At 48.2% G+C, this 20185-nt stretch overlaps 2 protein-coding genes across 5 annotated transcripts; one reads left to right on the top strand and one right to left on the bottom strand.

The window, feature by feature from the left end:
• The first annotated feature begins 2877 nt into the window (after nucleotides 1-2877).
• MPI (mannose phosphate isomerase) lies at nucleotides 2878-13455 on the top strand. 2 transcript variants are annotated; one of them, XM_037141676.2, is made up of 8 exons: nucleotides 2878-2933; nucleotides 3416-3543; nucleotides 4453-4653; nucleotides 7453-7594; nucleotides 7949-8131; nucleotides 10006-10179; nucleotides 10996-11204; nucleotides 11511-13455. In XM_037141676.2, exons 1-8 carry the CDS (start codon nucleotides 2918-2920, stop codon nucleotides 11727-11729), a joined length of 1272 nt encoding a protein of 423 aa, XP_036997571.2. In that variant the 5' UTR covers nucleotides 2878-2917; the 3' UTR covers nucleotides 11730-13455. The 2 variants fall into 2 exon arrangements, with proteins under 2 accessions (XP_036997571.2, XP_053512801.1); XM_053656826.1 differs by having other exon boundaries at nucleotides 2881-2940.
• FAM219B (family with sequence similarity 219 member B) lies at nucleotides 13452-19259 on the bottom strand. Of its 3 annotated transcripts, none has more exons than XM_037141679.2 (5): nucleotides 18965-19259; nucleotides 18693-18780; nucleotides 17910-17987; nucleotides 17543-17591; nucleotides 13452-16050 (listed from the first exon to the last, which is right to left on the bottom strand). In XM_037141679.2, exons 1-5 carry the CDS (start codon nucleotides 19176-19178, stop codon nucleotides 15883-15885), a joined length of 597 nt encoding a protein of 198 aa, XP_036997574.2. In that variant the 5' UTR covers nucleotides 19179-19259; the 3' UTR covers nucleotides 13452-15882. The 3 variants fall into 3 exon arrangements, with proteins under 3 accessions (XP_036997574.2, XP_036997575.2, XP_036997573.2); XM_037141680.2 differs by having other exon boundaries at nucleotides 13452-16047; XM_037141678.2 differs by lacking the exon at nucleotides 13452-16050 and adding an exon at nucleotides 16062-17096.
• Nucleotides 19260-20185: the final 926 nt, after the last annotated feature.

Below are 20185 nucleotides of genomic sequence, written 5' to 3'. Positions count from 1 at the left end.
GAATGGAACTGATGACTGGTTCACAGGTGGGCACTCAATCCACTGAGCCACACTAGCCAGGGTCGTTTACTGGTTTCTTATATAATAAAGGATATGATAAAGGATACAGATGAACAGCTAATTAAAGAGATACATAGGGCGAGGCCTGCATCCTGACTGCAGGAGCTTCTGTGCTGTGGAATTGGGGTGTATCACCCTTTTGGCCCATGGATGTATTCACCAACCTGGTAGCTCTCCAAAGAGAAACTTCATTACGTACATATGATCATGATTGATGGTTAACTCAATCTCTCCCTTCATTCCTCCCTGGAAGGTGGAAGGTGGAGCTGAAAGTTACAAGCTTCCAATCAAGGCCTGGTCCTTCTGGTGACCAGTCACAGCTTGAGGCTCTCCAGGAGCCCACCAAGAGTTGCCTCATTAGGACAGAAAGTACTCTGATTACCTAGGAAATTCCAGGGGATTTAGGAGCTCTGCATTAGAAACCATCATCAAAGACAAGTATTAGAATAAAAGATGCCCCTAGCACCTTTATTACTTAGGAAATTACAAAGATTTTAGGAGTTCTGGCCAGGAGCTGGTTATTATATCACAATATCACAGGCAGCATACAGAGATCTTTGCTGTCTACAGTCTGAGAAAACAGTCTACGCAACATAAGGCTGCCCTGCCTCCTTGTCTGCCAAACCTGGTATAAGGGTCGACTGCTGAAGAAAGAATGGAACTTATTACCAGTGTAGAGCTGACCCACCCATCTGTCTCTGAAGACTCCTAAGATTTGTCCACTTCCCTGTGATAGAGACATTTATTTACAGAGGAGGTATAGCAGATTGGAACTCTATGCTCTTGCACTAGTCACTTCCTCTCTCCGACACCCATTTTTCTCATCTCTAAAAAGAGGCTTGTGACAGTACCTATCCCATAGGGTTGTCTTGAAAATTAAGTGAGAGAAGTCTTGAAAGGGGCTTAACATGGGATTTAGTAGCAAAACAAACAATAAAAGTTAGTTGCTGTTTCAGCTTGAGCCCTCAGCTGGGTAATGGCAGAAACATGATGCTGAACTAGACACATAGTCCAGTGAGGAAAGCAAATCATCACTGGATAATAAAGTATGATCAGTTCTACTAGAGATCGACAAGTAAGAGGTAAGGGTGAAAAATTCTAGTTCCCTGAACATCCTAGTTTCCCTTACAGACGTATTTTTCTGTTGGTGGGGAAGGTGGCATGATGGCTCTGTGCCATCAGCCTATGTTCTTCCCTCCCTGTGCAGAGATACTACAAGGGAGTAACGCTAACTGGCTTCAGTGGTGGTCATAGTGGGAGGTGCTCTAAGAACCCCCTATGCCTAAACTAACCCTTCGTTTTTCTTCCAAAAGGTTCATATGGCCGGGGGAGTGGAGATGAGGGGACAGATAGTATTTAAAGGTAGGAGGTATGTGAGACAGGCTGTTTGTATGATTTTCATTTGTATGTTTTCCACTTTATTATTCCTTAGGATATGGTAAAACTTCCTTCGAAATGCAGGCTAATTTTTCTGAGCCAGGGGACCCCAGGGGAGGTTGACGTTCACAGCTGGACATAACAGAGAAAACAGTACCCCTTCTTTTCCTTTGCATGTGTGGTAGAAGCTGTGGGAATCGGTGTTCGGAAAGGAGATGGGGAGGCAGAGTCAGGACTCTATAGTCTCTCACTCCAGGTTCCCTGGAGCTTTGGTGTCTGTGTTCTTGGGCCCCTCCAGCTGGCTGTCCTCCTCCTGGGCTATTGTCCAAATGTCATAGCCTTTCTCCAGAGGATCTAGCAAAATTACCCTATATCCAAAGCCCAGCCCAGCCTTTGCCCTGAAGGGCTCCTGGTGATCTCCTTGACTTTTGTGCATTGTGACTTGTGAGCAGCTCAGCCTGGATAAGTGGCTGCGGTTCTGAGTCCTGCAGTACTTAGGTAAGGGAAGATCAGAGGAGCACCCAGCGCCGACTGCCTTCCTGCTGTCATCTGATCTAAAATAAGCCTGTCGGGCCAGCTGTATTACCCCATTTTACAAATGAAGAAAGTGAAGCTCAGAGAAGTTAAGGGCCTTGCAGGTGACATTTACTATCATGATCAAGCATCAGTGAGTCCCTGCTTAGATCACAGCAATTCTTTGTTTAAACCTGCTAATGACTGCAAAACTCTCTTGACCACCCCTGTCCTGCTCATTCAGCTCTGGCCACACTGGCTTTTTTGCTATTTACTCCAGAATGTGACAGGCTCATTCCCACATTTCCAACTTAGGGCCTTCGCTCTAGCTGTTCCTTTTGCCCAGAACACTCCCCTTTACCTCCAAGTCTGTGCTTAAATGTCAGCTTCTCAAATGAGGCTTACCTAGACACCATTTTAAATTCTGTAAACTGCATGCCACCCACCCCCTTTTTGTAGCACTACTTCTCCAACATACTGTAGGCCTTAGCCCTGGTTGGTGTGGCTCAGTGAATTTAATGCTGGCCTGAGAACCAAAGGCAGTCCAGTTGGATTTCTCATCAGGGCACAAGCCTGGGTCACAGGCCAGAATTTCAGTAGGAGGCGTGTGAGAGGCAACCACACACTGACATTTCTCTCTCTCTCTCTCTTCCCTTCTCTTTAAAAATAAATAAAATATTTTTTAAAAGATTCTCAATAAATGTGTCCGGTGAGGAAATGAATGAATGCTGAGATCTAAGATTGCGGGCTGGAATCCTCTGAGCTGGTAGGGGCTTTTTCTGATTGCTAGAGGATGGGAGAGAGATTCTAGACTGTGGGAAAAGCCCACATGGGGGCTCCCTTGGCCTCCCAGGCCTCGGAGGCGGCGCCTAAGGAACTACGTATCCCATAGAGCTCTGGGCGCAGAGGGACCGCGGGTGCTGCCGGGAAGGGTAACGTGCGGGAAGCCAGGTCCGGTACTGCAAGGATGGCCGCTCAGCGAGGTGGGGTGTACGTCAGAGTCCAGTCGATGCAGGGGGTGGGTCACGTCCTAGGGAAACTTTCCGACTTGACATGCTAGGTAGAACCTACCCTTGGGACTTTGTGGAGATGGATGGGCCTCAGACAGAAGCAGAAGAGGGGCACCAGCGATGGGGCTGAGTCATAATTGCAAACCTCAAGAAAGGTCTTGAGGGAGGAGCCGGCTGCCGAGAGTCGCTTCCAGACAGCGCGCGGTGAAAAAGTTTCTGCTCTCTGCCCGTCACCTCAGCGCAACTATCTGCCTTGCGTCTGCAGAAAATCCTCACTGCCTGTTTTATAGATGAGGCTATTGATCCCTGCAGAGGACAAGGGTCTCAGCTAACAACATACGAACCCCTTATTTGACTTACTCCCTCAGACAAAACCCTCAGTGTCAGGTTCCTGCGGGACAGTAGAGTCAGGCCTCGGGTGGAACAGAAGCTGACCCTCTTGTCTGTGCCCACAGTATTCCCACTTTCCTGTGTGGTACAGCAGTATGCCTGGGGGAAGATGGGTTCCGACAGTGAAGTGGCTCGGCTGCTGGCCAGCAGTGACCCACTGGCCCGAATCTCAGAAGACCAGCCATATGCAGAGGTGAGAGCTGGACTGTATTTCAGCCCACTTTGTGCAGCAGGTGAGACCAAGAGACTGCTCCAGTCAAAGGGCCTGAGGCAAGTCACGTGGATCACCTGGACGGGGGAGGAAACAGGAGCAGGTCCTTTAGGTTCCTCAATTAGTGCAGGGTGAAGAACCCAGATGTTGGCACCAAAAGAAGAAATGTTTTCTCACCATAGACTGCGATTTCCAGTACCTCCTTTTTCAAAGAATTTATAGCACTGATGTTGTCTTCTTTGACAATCAAAATTTTTACTTTGACTTTTACATTTTTTAAAATTAGATTTTATTTACTTCTTTTTAGAGGAGGGTAAGGGAGGGAGAAGGAGAGGGAGGGAAACTTCTATCAGATGTCTCTCTTACGCATCCCGAATGGGATGGAACCCACAACCCAGGCATGTAGCCTGACAGGGAATTGAACTGGCAACAGTGCCCAACCAGGCCACACAGGTCAGGGCTGCTGCCCATGTAGTAGAGAAAAAGCCAAAGCACAAGGAGACTTTAGCTTCTGAATCTGAGACTGACATAAATGAATTCTACCACCTCACAGAGCCATTTGAGTTAGGTATTCAGTGACCTTGACAGTGCAGGTGTCATTCTCCTTGACCTAGAGATGAGAAAACTGAGACCTAGAGAGAGGAAATAAGTAATCCTAGACACCACAGCTGGTTAGAGGTAGAGCCTGTGTCTCCTGACTCCTGATGTTTTGGGGTCTGCTGCCCCACTTTATGTTCATGATGGCATGAGCATTTATTTATACCTAGTCCTGGGAGGCCCATCTCAGGACTCAGCTGCCCTGTCGGAAACACAGAGTAACTGGGATTAAGGCAGGCAAACTGGTGATGCTAGGTTCTCCCTGCTTTACTCTCAAATTTTCTATTTTTCCAGCTGTGGATGGGGACCCACCCCCGAGGAGATGCCAAAATTCTTGACAATCGCATCTCGCAGAAGACCTTAGGCCAGTGGATTGCTGAGAACCAGGACTGCTTGGGTTCAAAGGTCAAGGACACCTTTAATGGCAAGTTGCCCTTCCTCTTCAAAGTGCTCTCAGTTCGAACAGCCCTCTCCATCCAGGCACACCCTAACAAGGTACAGGATCAGACTGGGGTACAATCAGGGTAGAGAAGAGCTTAAGTTAGGGCCCTCTTAAGACTTTTACTGCAGTTTTTACCCCACCCATGCTGGCTTTAGCTCAAAGCTAAATCTAGGCCTGGCAACTCCTGGTTTAGCTGGGGAAGGCCAGATGCTGGTGACATTTGCTGCCAGCTAATTCTAAGTGAAGAGCAGACCAGCTTGTGCCAGGGGAATTTCTCCAAGCTTTTTCTGGGTTCCCTTCATCCAGCCCAGGATGATTCCTTAGCTGACGTTTACCCACTTGGCTCTCTGGGAGAGCTCACCTTCCAGGGTAGGGTAGGTACCCTAGCTGTTACCTCAGCTCCATCTCCAGGGAGTCTTTCTGAAACAAGCCTATGAGTCAGATCACAAGCATCTGTCTGCCCAAACTCTTCATTTTTTTAAAATTGATTATGTCATTACATTTGTTCTATTTCCCCCCGCCTCCGTTCCCCTCCACCCTGCACACCCTTCCCCCACCATTCCCCCCCTTTAGTTCATGAACACGTGTCTCAAGTTCTTTAGATTCTGTATTTCCCCTACTATTCTTACCCTCCCCCCTATCTATTTTCTATATTTTCTATCTACTGTCTATGCTACTTATTTTCTGTACCTTCTCCCCCCTTCTCCCACTCCCCTGTTGCCAATTCTCCACGTGATCTTCATTTCTATGGTTCACTCCTGATCTAGCTGTCCTCTTAATTTGCTTTTGTTTTAGGTGTGGTTGTTGATAACTGTGAGTTTGCTTGTCCTTTCACTGTTCATCTTTTTTATCTTCTTTTTCTTAGGTAAGTCCCTTTAACATTTCATATAATAAGGGCTTGGTGGTGATGAACTCCTTGAATTTGGTCTTATCTGAGAAGCACTTTATCTGCCCTTCCATTCTAAATGAAAGTTTTGCTTGATAGAGCAATCTTGGTTGTAGGTCTTTGGTTTTCATGACTTGGAATACCTCTTTCCAGCCCCTTCTTGCCTGTAAGGTCTCTTTTGAGAAATCAGCTGACAGTCTGATGGGAACTCCTTTGTAGGTGACTGTCCCCTTATCTCTTGCTGCTTCTAGGATTCTCTCCTTCATTTTAATCTTGGCTAATATAATGATGATGTGCCTTGGTGTGTTCCTTCTTGGGTCCAACTTCTTTGGGACTCTCTGAGCTTCCTGGATTTCCTGGAAGTCTATGTCCTTTGCCAGATTGGGGAAGTTCTCCTTTATTATTTGTTGAAATAAGTTTTCCACTTGTTGCTGTTCCTCTTCCCCTTCTGATACCCCTATAATTTGAATGTTGGAACGTTTAATGATGTCCTGGAGGTTCCTAAACCTGTCCTCATTTTTTTGAATTCTTGTTTCTTCATTCTTTTCTGTTTGGTCATTTTTTCCTTCCTTCTGGTCTACTCCCTTGATTTGAGTCCCAGTCTCCTTTCCATTACTATTGGTTTCCTGTGAATGGTAATGAATGCATTACCATTAATTTCAATTAGTTTAGTCTTCATATGTTCCTCTAATTTGTGACTAAAATGAACCAGTTCTGGATCCTGATCACCAGTGTTTTGAACTGTGCATCTGAAAGTTTGGCTATTTCTTCATCACTTAGATTTATTGGCTCTGGGGCTCTGAGTTGTTCTTGAGCCATGTTTTAATCTGTTCGTGCCTGTTACGTCTGAGGAGCGGAGTTTTAATTATTCACCAGGGCGGGGACACCCAGGTCACTGGACTGTGACACTGTATGTGGGGGCGGGGTCAGAGAGGGAGCAATGGCGGTCCTCTCCGCTCGCCCAGTCCATCCCATCACTCGCCCCTGCCCGTTTATCTGAGTGGAAATGTGCAAGCCCACTGCTCTGCACAGTGCAGTCTCAATGCTCGCCTCTTCACTGGTTTATCTGCACGCAAATGCTTGACTGACCACAGACAGCCAGCTGCGCCTCTTCCCTGTGTCCACCCGTAGCTAGCCCGCACCTGGGATCTGTGCCTTTGGCTGCTTGCGCACACCCCAGTCGGGGATCTTTTTGGCCAACCCGCTCCGCTGTTGGCTTCGCCCCCCTTATTGGTTTAGCTGAGCATTTTGTTGTTTTTGGACTCTGTATTGTTGATTTTCTGTGTGATTTGGTTGCGTTTATTGTTGTTAAAACTTTGATGTTTTTAGATTTGGTTGTGTGCAGACGCAAGGTGTTTCCACCTATGCCTCCATCTTGGCAGAAGTCTAAGAGTACCAGACTCTTCATTTCTTGATGAGCAAAGTAAGACCTAGAGAACTGAGAGATTTACCCAAACACAGCTTGTTAGTGTCAGAGCATGGCTTGGTGTTTGGGTTTCCTGATTTACAGTCCAGGCCTTTTTTTTTTTTTTTTTTTTTTTTTTTGAGATTTTATTTATCTTTAGAGGGGAAGGGAATGAGGGAAAGAAGTATCAATGTATGGTTGCCTCTCATGCATCCCCTGCTGGGAACTGGCCTGCAACCCAGGCATGTGCCCTGACTGGGAATTGAACTGCGATCCTCTGGTTCGAAGGCCCGTGCTGAGGCCACTGAGCTACACCAGCCAGGGCAGTCCAGGCCTCTTAAAGTCTGCCCCAGCTCTCACCAGATTTGGGCATGTCCTTGCTCTGGGTTGGCTAAACCCGGAGTTCCTGCATTATGCCTTGACTGGACTTGTTGCCAGAATTAGGAAGCTATCACCATCTGGTGACTGGGGAGGGTGGAGAGCAAGGCCTGGGTGGGACTGGTGTCTTGCTAGGTTGTGGCTGCACTTTGATCATCCTCCTCTTCCCCTGGCCATCCACAGGAACTGGCAGAGAAGCTGCACCTCCAGGCTCCACAGCACTACCCTGATGCCAACCATAAGCCAGAAATGGCCATTGCCCTCACTTCCTTTCAGGGCTTATGTGGTTTCCGGCCAGTTGAGGAAATTGTGACCTTTCTGACAAGTAAGGTTGGGCAAAATGCTGAGAGCATACATATTGGGCCTAGGATGCATGGGCAGCCCAGGGCAGAGCTGGAGTAGTGGCCAAGAACAGAGATTGAATGTCATAGGAACTGAAAGCCTGTTTGGCCTTATGAATTCTTAAAGTCCCTGGGACAATCCCATGAGACCAGGCTCAGGTGTTGTTGGGGAGGGCAAGTGGTGAGCAGTTTTCACTGCAAAGTTTGCTTAGCATTGCCTGACTCCTTGGTTGAGAGGGGGTGGCTAGGCCTTCTGCAGCTTCCCACTTCTACGGGTTCCACTTTGTGGGTTCCACTTTGCCATTTCTGAAATGGGCCCTGGCCTGGCCTCCCTGCAGAGGTGCCTGAGTTCCAGTTCCTAATTGGAGATAATGCAACAACACAGCTGAAGCAGAGTCTGAGCCAGAACCCCCAGGCCATGGCCTCTGCTCTGCAGAGTTGTTTCTCCCACCTAATGAAGAATGAGAAGAAGGTGGTGGTGGAACAGCTCAACCTCCTGGTGAAGCGGATCTCCCAGCAAGGTGGGTATCATTTTTGGCCTGGGACAATATCCTGTCTTGGGCCCTGACAGACACTAGGCAGTGGGGACAAAGCTCTCAACCCCTGTGGCTCAAGTGCAACACTAAAACAGATCTGACTTAGGATTGTTGATGACAGTATTTCTTAGTCTTTGTGAAGCAGGTCCCTGGTTTGAATGATGCTTCCTAATGGCCATCTTCTCTAGATGGCTGGAGACATACTGGCCTGGAAGACAGTTAGGATGCTTTTGACCCAGGCATTGAGGCATTGAGATTTTCCACCAGGCCTAAAGCTGCCCCCATTGGATGGATTTGTACTTTGGGGTTAGACAGCAGGAAGACGAAAGGGGATCCTCCCTCTCCACTAGTCTGATGCCCAGAGCTCTCAGTCAGTAGATCTTAACTTAAATACCTGCTTTGTACCCAACCTTGTGCTGGGTTCAGAAAATGACAGTGGTAGGTGTGGTCACCTGTGGTTTGGAGAATCAATAGTGAAAAACAAGGCAGAATGGACTCTAAGCTATGAACTTACATGGTATACACGAGGAGGTCCCAGTTCCAGGTGACTCTGGAACTCTTCTGGTCTCTACACATTTCTTCTGCTAGCTTTGAGCCACAAGGAACCATCCTACACAGGCCTACCCTATATTTTGTGTTTTTTGGTGTTTTATCCGCTTGCATGCCTGTCCATTTAGGGATTCTTGCACTCACAGCAGAACTGATGCCTGTAAATCTATATGATGTGAACACACAGGCCATGGATCTGTCTCCTTGACTTTTTCTTTAATGTGCCTTCCCTATTTTTAAAAAGCTTTTATTTACTTACTTTTACAGAGGGGAAGGGAGGGAGGAAGAGAGAGGGGGGGAACATCAGTGTGTGGTTGCCTCTCACCCATCACTGGGAACCTGGCCTGCAATCCAGGCATGTGCCCTGATTGGAAATTGAACTGGCAACCCTTTGGTTCAATCCACTGAGCCACACCAGCCAGAACTTGACTTTTTTGTGTCCCCAATGCACAGTAGGCATTCAGCTGTCTGTATGAACTCAGAACCACTCTCTAATCCAGACCAGCTGGTTTCTTCATTGTGGAACTGACCCTTTTTCTTACAAATAATCTCCTCCAATGAATTCAAGACATCTCAGTTCCCCCTTGCCCACTCCCTGCCCATTTCCAAGAAGCCTTCTACCATCACTCTAGCCCTAGTTGAGCTCACCCTCTCCTGGTCAGTCTTTGAAGACACCTTTTGTCCCTTGGCACATTTTTCCTCATGCTATCTGTGTGACCAGCCTTCCGAGTTAGCCTGGGACTGAATTATTTTCTGAGATGCAGTACTTTCAGTGCTAAGAAAGGGAAAGGCAAGGGCTGGGGTACATGGAACTCTTATTGGATTATCTCTTAACCCAATTTTGAGCTCCTAGAGCAGTGGTTCTCAACTAGGGGACATTGGCAATTGTCTAGAGACACTTTTGGTTGTCAAAACCTGGGTTGGGGTGCTAGTGGTATCTTGTGGATAAAAGTACTAAAAATCCTACAATGCACAGGATAGCCCCTACAACAAAGAATTACCTGGGCCAGAATGCCAATAATGCTGAAATTGGGCAACACAGTCCTGAAAAAACAAAATGCTCTAGCTCTTTTAATGTCTAATGTAGGGCTGGACATGTAGATGGTCAAAATGAGAAAAATGGTATCTGGGCAGGCTGGAATATCAAGGAAAACTGGTCTCTAAGAGGCTGGGCATATGGCTGGGAGAACATGCCCACCAGGGTTGAGATTCCTGTGGTCAGGGGCTTCCCCAGGACTCCCTGGCTGAGGTGGGGTTGTGTATACCAGTGAATATTCCTAAGTGACCTTGGGGTGCTCTGTGACCCTCAGTGGCTGCTGGGAACAATGTGGAAGATATCTGTGGGGAGCTTTTGCTGCAGCTGCACCAGCAGTATCCAGGTGATATCGGATGCTTTGCCATCTACTTCCTGAACCTGCTTATCCTGAAGCCGGGGGAAGCCATGTTTCTGGAGGCCAATGTACCCCATGCCTACCTGAAAGGAGGTGAGCCACATTTCAGCAGGAAGCCCTATTGCATCCCTTTTGGGCTGTTTCCCCATCTAGACAAATGGGGAGAGGGTGGGCGAGGAGACATCCAGCTCTCACCTCCTGGGGCTCCAGGAGTCAGCACAGAAGCAGCCAGTGGAGACGATGAATGCCAGGCTGATATCACACACTGCTTGAATCTTCACACTAACTCCACAAGGTCATGATACTGTCATGTTAAACCCTGTTGATGTGTGGGAACCACAATTTGAGCCTAGGCTATAACTGGATCGAGGCTGCTCTCTCTGCACTCATCAGATGGCTCAGTTGAGAACATCTTCCTGATGCACCAACCTTCAGGTTTGATCCTTGGTCAGGGCACACACAGGAATCAACCAGTGAATGAATCAATAAGTGAAACAAATTAATGTTTCTTTCTCTAAAAATCATTAAATTAAAAAAGAGAATGGCAGCTCTTCTCCCTCCTGCATCACACTGCCTTTACTGTTCTGTCAACCCAAAGATTTCACATTAAAGTACATGTGGCCACAGAAAGGTGCTGCATTTTGACCACTGACTATCCATTTATGGACAGGATTTTGTGGAAGAATTAGAGTCTTAGAAGGGTTGGGGCTCCCCCAAGGGTGAACATGACTACCCCTGACAATAGTGGGTGACCTGTCCTATGTTTTTGGCATCTGGTATTTTAGCTCATTCTCCCAGAGAATGCAATTCTAACTGCAGAGGGTTTGTGGTGCTCAAGTTAGGACCAGCCTCGGACAGCCTAACTCCAAGGCATTCTTCTTTAACAAGTGACAATTCTCTACCCCCCAGATTGTGTGGAATGCATGGCGTGTTCAGATAACACAGTACGCGCTGGCCTGACACCCAAGTTTATTGATGTGCCAACTCTGTGTGATATGCTCAGCTATACCCCCAGCCCCAGCAAGGACAGGCTCTTTACTCCAACACGGAGTCGGGAAGACCCCTACCTCTCTCTCTATAACCCCCCTGTACCAGACTTCACGGTTATGAAGATAGAGGTAAGTAGGAGTCCATGGTGGGTCTTCTGTGGGGCATGAAAAACTCTTGCAAGGGCCACAATGTGTACTTTACTTAGGCCTGTGTCTCTTTTCTGTGAAGCTCATTTGGTGAGAGGTGGTCACAGGACCGGCCCACTCCTCCCTGTACCTGGCACTAGATGTACACATCCATGCCTAAGAGCCCGAGATGTGGGGAGAGGGCAAGCAGAGTGCTCCCTCTCACTGCCCTTGCTGTTCTATGCCTGTGAGCTGTAGGAGCAGAGTCTAAGCTGCACCATTTTTGTTTGTCTGTTTCTTCCTGCCCAGGTCCCAGGCTCGGTCACTGAGTACAAGGTCTTGGCAGTGGACTCCGCCAGCATCCTCCTAATGGTGCAGGGTACAGTGACAGCCAGCACCCCCACAGCCCAGGCAGTAATCCCCCTGCAGCGTGGCGGCGTACTCTTCATTGGGGCCAATGAGAGTGTCTCACTGAAGCTCACTGTGCCTGAGGACCTGCTGATATTCCGTGCCTGCTGTCTGCTGTAGAGGCCATAGCCATTCTGGCTCTCCTTCCTAGTCACCCTAAATCCTGGCTAGTCCCACCTCCTTAGGCCCAGCCCAAACTCCTTCCCTGCTCTAAACTCAGAGATAGTGGCTCCTGAGCAGGCCTAGGCTGAACCATCTTCCTGGGAGGAAGGACTTATGTGAGGACTAAGGGCCAACACTCCACTTGAATTCTCCCTGTACCTGAGCCACACTCAATGCAGGAGAGCAGCTGTTTTCACTATAGTATTAGGCTGGTGAAATCTATGAGTAGCTCAGCATCGGTTACAGCAAAAGGGTAGGTAACCAATTTCTTTATTGATTTTAGAAACATTGATTTGTTGTTCCACTCATTTATGCATTTAGTGGTTGGTTCTTGTATCCTGACCAGTGATCAAAACTGCAACTTTGGTATATCAGGATAGTGCTCTATTCAACTGATACCTGGCCAGGACCTTAGGTAACTAATTTCTAATAGAGTTCTCACCTTGGGACTGCCCATTTCCTCAGCAGCTGAGAAGTGAAAGGGTAGGCATGTGGTCCCGTGTTGCTCCTCATCACCCCCTTGCTTTGTGAAAGCAGTTGAAGATCACCTGTGTTGAGGCTGTGGGGTAAGACGCACTGAGCCTTTGGCAGTCCAGTCCCTGAAATGGGTAGGCCAAACTCAAGAGCCTTTTATAGGAAGGTCTAAGGTTCTGATCAGAATCTTCAGTGGCAAAAGAGCTGTGTAACCTCCTGAAGTATGTCCCACCTCTGTCTGAGAGGGTATGCTCAGGGAGAGTTTGGGTTCTCCTAGGTACTACTGCCAGTTTAGAGAAGTTGCCCTTCACAAGGTGAACTGGACTGTCCTAGCTAAAGCTTCAGCCTCAGATGTAGAGAGCTTGCAGGCAGGTCTCAGGCCTTCCAGCCCTGCAGAGTGGAAAGTGGGTCTAAAGAGCAAGATCCTTCTCCAGGTTTAAAACTGGCCGTTGGGCAGGGATCAGCACATAAGGCCAGAGGGCTGGGTTTAGCCACACGTACTATTTACACACTGCCTTGCTGCTCTCAGGTTACAAAGCTGAGTAGATGTGCCCAACTCTACTGCCTGACTGGCCCTTCACAGAGAAAGTTGGTCAGCAACTTCTCTGGAACGTATTCAGTCATTGTAGATACAGGGACAGGACAATCTAACTCACCTTGTGAATGGCAACTTCTAAACTGGCAGAAAGTACCTAGGAGAACAAATACTGTTCCTGAGCATACCCAGAGGTGGGACACACTCCTTCTGGAGGTCACACAGCTGTTTTGCCACTTAAGATTCTGACCAACAGTCTTAGATCTTATCACCCCAGACTCAGCAGAGACCCAGGCTATTGGTTCCTTCCTGGAGGCTAAGGGTTTAGATTCTCATAGAACTGAATTCTAAGCAACTACATTCGAAAAAAGTTCTGGACAATCTATTCTGGGGTTTTTTGGCCCCCAAATTTCCTCAGCTAAAAAAAAATTACTTAGGAAGAGAGGGTCTGCTAAGGGGAGCTCATTCTAAAGAGAAATGATGTGCAAAGACTGATTCCATCTATGGCCTCTAGTGAAGCAGGCCTAAAAATGATGCCCATTGAAAACAGCAAAAAGGAGAGGAGATCCTACAATGAATGGTCATAGTGGGGGCTATCAGGCTATTTCTTCACTTCAGAATTCAGAAGGGGACAACTTGGGCCTTAAAAATTCTATTAAAACAGAGACCGCTCAACCAGCATGACTGTATTTACTATAAACTCACAGAGCTGTGGAACTTTAAGCCAGGGGTTCTGTAGAGTACTCTGTAAATACCGTCCAGTACCACCCCCACCTGTGAGGTGAGACTGAATACACCCCTCCCCCTGAGGCACTGTCACCTACAGCACCTGAGGCACTCTCAATGAAGGCAGGTTGGCTCTGGGCACGTTGGTGCCTTCTGGTGACATTTTGGTCTGTGGTCCCAAACTGACCATTTATATCTTGCCTCACTGCACACTGTCCCTCATTTCAGGTTCCTGTAGCCTCCCACTCAGGGTCAACCAGCTCTGGAAGACCATCTCAGACAGTTGCAGCCAAGTACCCTAGTGTTGACAGACTACACGAATCACGGGGGGGTGGGGGGGGGGGACCTTGGTCTTGTGATCCTGTTGCTGCCCTTACCCCAGCAGCTGCTAAATGCTTAGGCTGCTCTGTCTACTGTGCTAACCAAATGCCCCACACTGAGCTGTCACAGCACTTTCTGGCCCCCACTGGGTTTCCCATTAACCACTGTTTTCCTTTACAAGTCCTACATCTGAGACTTTTGTATATATTTCTCTACTCCTGCAGAAACCAGAAAGGCCTGGATATAGCTTCTGTGGGTGGGCAAGGGGTTCAGAATGGAGATGTCTTCAGTCCCTGCAAACTTTTGCACATACTGCTCAGAATGTGGGGAACCTGTGTGGAGTTAGAGCCTCACTCCAGAATAGAGTATATGCTTCCCCCATCCCAGACCCCATGAGGTGCCTCTGGTCCCTGTACCATCTCCCTCCTGCCATGACACTGCTAAACTGGAGAATAAAAGTTAGCTACAGCTCCATGGACACCGTATTTTTCCCAGCTTTCTAAAATTTGATAAAAGTACCAAGATAGATGCCAATCAAGCACTAATAGGATTACCCTCACAAGGGTAGTCATAGCTGACATATATGGCCTTTTTATCTGACATTCTCTTTCAATCAGCTCGTAGTAGTAGAGCAAGAAAGTCCATGCCATCCCTCATTTACCCCTAGCAGTCATAGGACATCAAATGTCCCATGTGGGGCCCACAATCCAATCCTCACTACCACGTCCCTTCGGCTGGGAACCTTACCTCACCACAGTTTCGGGTAAGGCAAAACAAACTGAAACACTGTAAACCTAAATTCTAGGGAGAGGTGTGGTCTAGCAAGAGTAGGGGTCATGGGGGAGTGGGGTTCATCTTTGCTGTGTTCACATGGAGTTGAGAGAGGTTATGTTGCACCCAGAGGTTTACTGTAAAATGTCCAATCCTGAGTATCCACTGTGTGGCACATGCTGTGACCTCAGGAATCTGGAGAGCTTGACACAATAGGATAGTCCCTATTGGGGTGAAGGGAGGCCCTCTGCAATGGCAGATTATCTCCATTACCTTGGGACCTGACACAGGTCTCTACTCCTCATCCTGTGAGCTTCCGTCTAGTCAGCCCAGGGCTGGTATACTTCTCACCCTTTGCTACTTATCCAGTTTAAAAAGTTAATTGGAAGGCACCTGAATGCTCCCTGCAGATATCTCTGCTGGTAACCAAAATCTGCAGACAGGCTTCTGGGACCAACATTCAACTCAAAGACTGGACAGAAAAACTAGCAAAAACCAAAGCAAAGAATAGCAACCAAGTTAAGTCATATAAATATGTACATAGTGGAGCAGTTTTTCTCTAACTAGGGCTTACCAGAGTCACGAAACCTATACAGACAACTGGACCATTTGGGGATGCTCTGGGTCCAGGTATTCTGGAATCCTTCATCCTACTATGGCATCAAGCAAGCTGCTTTCCTCCCTGCAATAGTCAGGACCAACCAGAAGAGGGCCAAAGGGCTCTGCTTTATGCTGTTTTGAAGGGCAAACATCTTGGAGTTGGGAAGAGGAGGAGAGCTTAAGGAATTTCTTTAACTGGTCCCATACAGTTAAAATTTTTCCCCCAAAGATTTCCAGTTGCAAGTCACAAAGTGCTATTTTCTGCCTCCACATAACACCATCATGGACAACCTGGAAAAAAAAGCTCTTTTTTCCTCTGAAGAGTATGACTATAAATACCAGTCAAAGATGTCTTCAGGAGTTTTTCTTAGCCAACTTAATCCCTTACTGTAAGAGCCAGAATTCCTATATTCCTGCCCTTAATAAAGTGTTCTCTGTTCTCACCAAACTCTGCTCCAATAACAGAGGAAAACTACAGAATTCCACATACCACCCTTTCACCCAGATGGGGGCCTCTGGCGTGAGTAGCACCAGGTAAGGGGCAACTACAGGCCACTGACTTCCAAGGTCTGTACCTCAAGTGATTCTGGGGCTGACAGTAGTTCTGCTGTACTCTGTGACCTATGAAGAACAGAAAAGGGCTCTGCAGGCATGGCAAGCAGGGCCCATTTTAGGGGGTTATGTCTACTGAAGGGTACAAGAGAAAGAGTCCCCAAGACAGCACCAGGAGCAGGAGCACGTTGAGGAGGCCATAGGCTTGGGGGGAATGAGGTCCAAGTCCTCATCATCTGGAATCTCATCCAGGTGATACCCATCCTGGAGCAGCTGGCGGCTCACATCCTGGTTCACCTGCTAAGAGCAGGAAAGAAAATTATAAGCCAGGCTGCAAAGCAGAAATACATGCTGCCCAAAATGCGGGCCCACATTCCCTTACCAGAGCTTTCTGTCAATGCTCCACCCTCAGGTCAATCCCACACATTCCTGGACTACAGGTGGAAGTGCCAGCTTTTCCTGGCACTTCCAGGAAAAGTGCCCCGGCCTGTTTCCTACCTTTGAGGGGCACCCAGGGGTCTGACCCAGTACTGTCCAGGCTGCTTGTTACGAACCTCTGAAGGAGCTGCTTTCATTAAAGAGTACTAAGGAATCTGATGTAAATACCAGATCTAGACTATGTTCGAAAATCAATGCTCTGACCACTCCCACTGGTAACCCAGACATGCCCATGAAGGCTGAAGAATATGGGACAATAACAATATGATGTAGTAGAACAGTAAAGGAATATAAATTACAGAACAGGGTGGATAACAGCTGTGTCTGCAGTGCTGGTGAGACGTACTGTCCTCTGATGCCAGCAGAGCTTGTTTCCTGCAAACAAGTCTGTCAGCCTGGCTTTACCAGGTCTGCTGAACAGAAGGAAAGTCAGACTGGGAAAGGTGTAAGACTTACTCTAGCTCCTGGCTAATTTTTATTTTCTTAGTTTTAACAGTCTTAAGCACCTAGATATTCAAGAAGGCTAACATTTACAAACTGCCTCTACTGTCTTTGATAGAAACTTGAGGGTAGCCGACGGTTTCTAGGAGAATAAGGAATACCACTGGTGCACAGTCATGTCACCAGCACTTCACTTCTGTCAAAGGCAGAAGCTGCACATGCCAGAACTTTACGTCTCGTTTCCGTCTGGACAGTCACTCTGGAAATACGTCCAGAAGGCCAGCCCAAGAATATCTCAATCTGAGTTCCCATAGATGGAGCAGTTGTTTGACGTAGAAGAAAGCAAGCTTGGTGGAGATGACCAGAGGAGGGAGAAATGCTGATATCAGATAAAATGTAATCAGAAGAAGGGAGACTAGAAGTACTGTGTTACACCGGCGGGTAGGCCTCGGACCACTGAGTTCAGGCTGCAGAAGACATTTCAAATTAATATGGAAGACTTAGCTCTAAGAGCTATCTAAAGGAGGAATTGTGCCTATATCTTAAGGGGGGGGGACAGGCAGCAAGGTTTCTTAAAGATATTGAGTACCTGATTATAAGAAGCAACCAAGCAAACAGAGGTTAGTAAACTCTTAACTAGGATTTATCCAGAGAATTCCTTTTCTTAGTGGTGCCCTGTACTGAGACTTGTGAGACCATTTCCAACCCTACGGGTCTACGGTTTCCTGGATTTTCAAGAGCCCTCCTCAGACACCTATACCTCTGCTGTGGGAAGAGGGCAGAGTACAAGACTGGAGAACCAACCGGAAGTCGGGTACAGTGCTGTGCATACAGCAGGCACTACAAAGCATTTGGCAGTGGTGGTGACACTGCCTGATGCATGGCCCCGCGCAGGAAGGCATTCTGGACTTGCCTCTGCAGAGGAATACCCGGAAGAGTATCTGGATTCCAGCTCCCCATCACTAGAAGAGGAAGACAGTCAATTCAGGAGGATGCCTGTGGAGTACAGCTGCAAATGGCAAGGTGGAAAGCATGCAAGGGAGTCCATAGGACTTATGATTCCCCCAGACAAGGCCGATACTCCAAATCCGAGAGCAGTATGAGTCCTCTAAGTCCTCTAAGCAAGCCATCTTGGGAAGGGATAGTGCTCCAAAGAAGACAGCTCTGCAACATGCATGAAGCGTCTTGGAAGAGAGAGGGAACTAGGGAAGGCACCAAGCGATCTATAGTTTTACTCAAGCCACTCCTCAAGGGGTATTATTACCAAGGAGAGCACTCACCTGTCAGAGTTGAAGGACACCAGGTTTTCATCAGGACTCTGACTAAGAGCAGTATAGCCCTTGTTAAACTTCACTAACCTGAGGGAAGATGGGGGAAAGACATGAAAGCATAGATAAAGCACCAACATTTACAGGGAAAGCCAGAATCCATTCCCATGTGGAAAAAGAACTGATTGTACTACTCCTGACTTCTACTTGACCACACAGCCACCACTAAGCATGCATCTGGCTACAGCTCCTCGGCATATGCACTTCCCCCTACTGCTCCTGAAGAAAAGCCAAACTTTCATCAGGAAACTTCACCACCACCCACTGTACTTAACTAGAGAACAGGAAAACCACAAGTCCTCATACAAATCCCTTCACCTGAGTTTCAGCTCTATCTGTAAGAGGTACTGGATAAGATCCAATCCAACTCTCAAGAGTTTACCACTCTGTTCTAAAAATATATATTCAATATTCGCTCTTCCCACACTCTCTGCAACTTTACTTCTGGAGACCCAGCCATTATGCTCCTCCCTAACTTTGTGGATGATCCTGTGCCCTGACAAAACTCATTCCAAAGTCCTTGCCCTGACACCATCACGTTATTAAAAGGGGGCGAGGGGAAAAGGTCATTAGTCTTCATATTTCAAAATAGTGAACCTGACTGGTTGGCGTCAAGGGAATAGGGATTCCCCTTATTAAAGCTGGGCCTTAAAAGTGAGTTCCCTGTCTCCCAGCCAGAAGACTAAGGCTTTCGCAGGAAACTGCTTGCACAAAGGAGGTGGCGCCGACTGACACCTTTTCCCTGAAGAGTCGGGGCGGTTCGGCGAGGCCCCCAGCATGCCTTTTCTCCGCAGAACTGACTTGGCCAGGTCCCGGTGCTTCTCTGCAAGTCAAAGGGCCCGAGTAAGCGGTGTCTTCCCCACTCCGCCATGCCTCCCAAACGCGAGAAACCCGCTCTTATGGAAGAGATTTTCAAGGACGGTAGCTGGCTGCAGGTGCCTCTCCCGGGTCGCCCCAGCGGGACTCAGGAGCCCGCACAGGTAGACAACCCATCCGGCCGCACTCACGCAGTTTGGCCTGAATGGAAGGCATACGCATCACCATGTACGGCCCCCGTTTCTCCACAGCCGCCTGGGTCCGTTCCCCCAGCCAGGCGACTCCGGGGCCCCTTCGTCCGGAGAACGGCCCTGCAGCTCGTGCCACGTGTCCTGGGACACCGCCGGGCGGAGGTCCAGGGGTAGAAGCAGGAGGCGCAGGCCAGCCGGTCTCCTTGGTAGCCATCGCCTGGCCCCGCCCCGCCTAGTGGCTAACGAGCTGCAGTCCGGAAGGCAGGTGGTCTCGAATTTACCAAGATGGCGGTGCGCAGGCGCAGGCTGTACACATGGAACTTCCGGCCCCGCCTACTGAGAGTGTGGCCTAGTTGTTCCTCCTTTTCCGGGGTTGGGCAGATGCAGCCACTCCTTCCTGGCGTTCCGCAGTACCTGGAGTCGGTCAGGACCAAGGACTACCGAGGCCAGCTGTCTCTAGCATGCTGATATTTATGGAGGGTCGCGAGTGTGCCCCGCAGTGTATTGCGGATCCTATCACTGCAGCCGGAGGTTCCCAAGGCGGACATGGGAGAGCCTGGGTTGAACCGAAAAGAACTGTATGAGAGAGGGCAGTATTAGCGCTCTTCTCCAGAAAAGGAAATGGGCCCAAGAGAGAGGTTCAAGGACTTTGCAGAGGTCACGTAACTAAAGACAGAAACTGAGCTGATCGAACTAACGCCAAAACCACCTTACAGGTGTAACAACCAGCTTCATTAGGAGATCAAGATTAAATATTAAGTTGAACCATATTTAAGTTGGACGCGGTGTTGAGGCCAGCCCTTCTGTCGGCCTCACTTTCCACATTTTAAAACGGAACCAACGTCTCTACTCGTACAGCGAGCAACAGATAAGGGTAAATAGGACGTAGAAAGAAGGGTGAAAGTGCGCGCTGAGTCTGTGTGATAGTAGGGTATGGAGCTGTCATGGCTCATGACATTGGCTCATGACATCTCGGGCCCCCAAGGAATGTGATTGTAGTTGGCTGGAAAGAAGGTCCAGATCCTTGGAGGAACTGCCATATCTCGTGAGGCCGTTCGGGGTCTATTGCAAATTTAGAAAAAAACTATCTTTGGAGAGAGGGGAAGGGAGGAAGGAAGAAACAAACAGCAATATGTGAGAGAGTGATTGGTTGCTCTCGCATGCCGGCAACAGGGGACCTGGCTCAAAACCCAGGTATGTGACAGAGAATGAAACTGGCAA

The sequence above is a fragment of the Artibeus jamaicensis genome, unplaced genomic scaffold, assembly GCF_021234435.1.
Source record: "Artibeus jamaicensis isolate MK-2021 breed Jamaican fruit bat unplaced genomic scaffold, CSHL_Jam_final scaffold_286, whole genome shotgun sequence".
In the NCBI taxonomy this organism is placed as follows: Eukaryota; Metazoa; Chordata; class Mammalia; order Chiroptera; family Phyllostomidae; genus Artibeus; species Artibeus jamaicensis.
The sequence above is the reverse complement of the archived record's forward strand: the minus strand, read 5'-3'. Positions and strand labels throughout refer to the sequence as shown.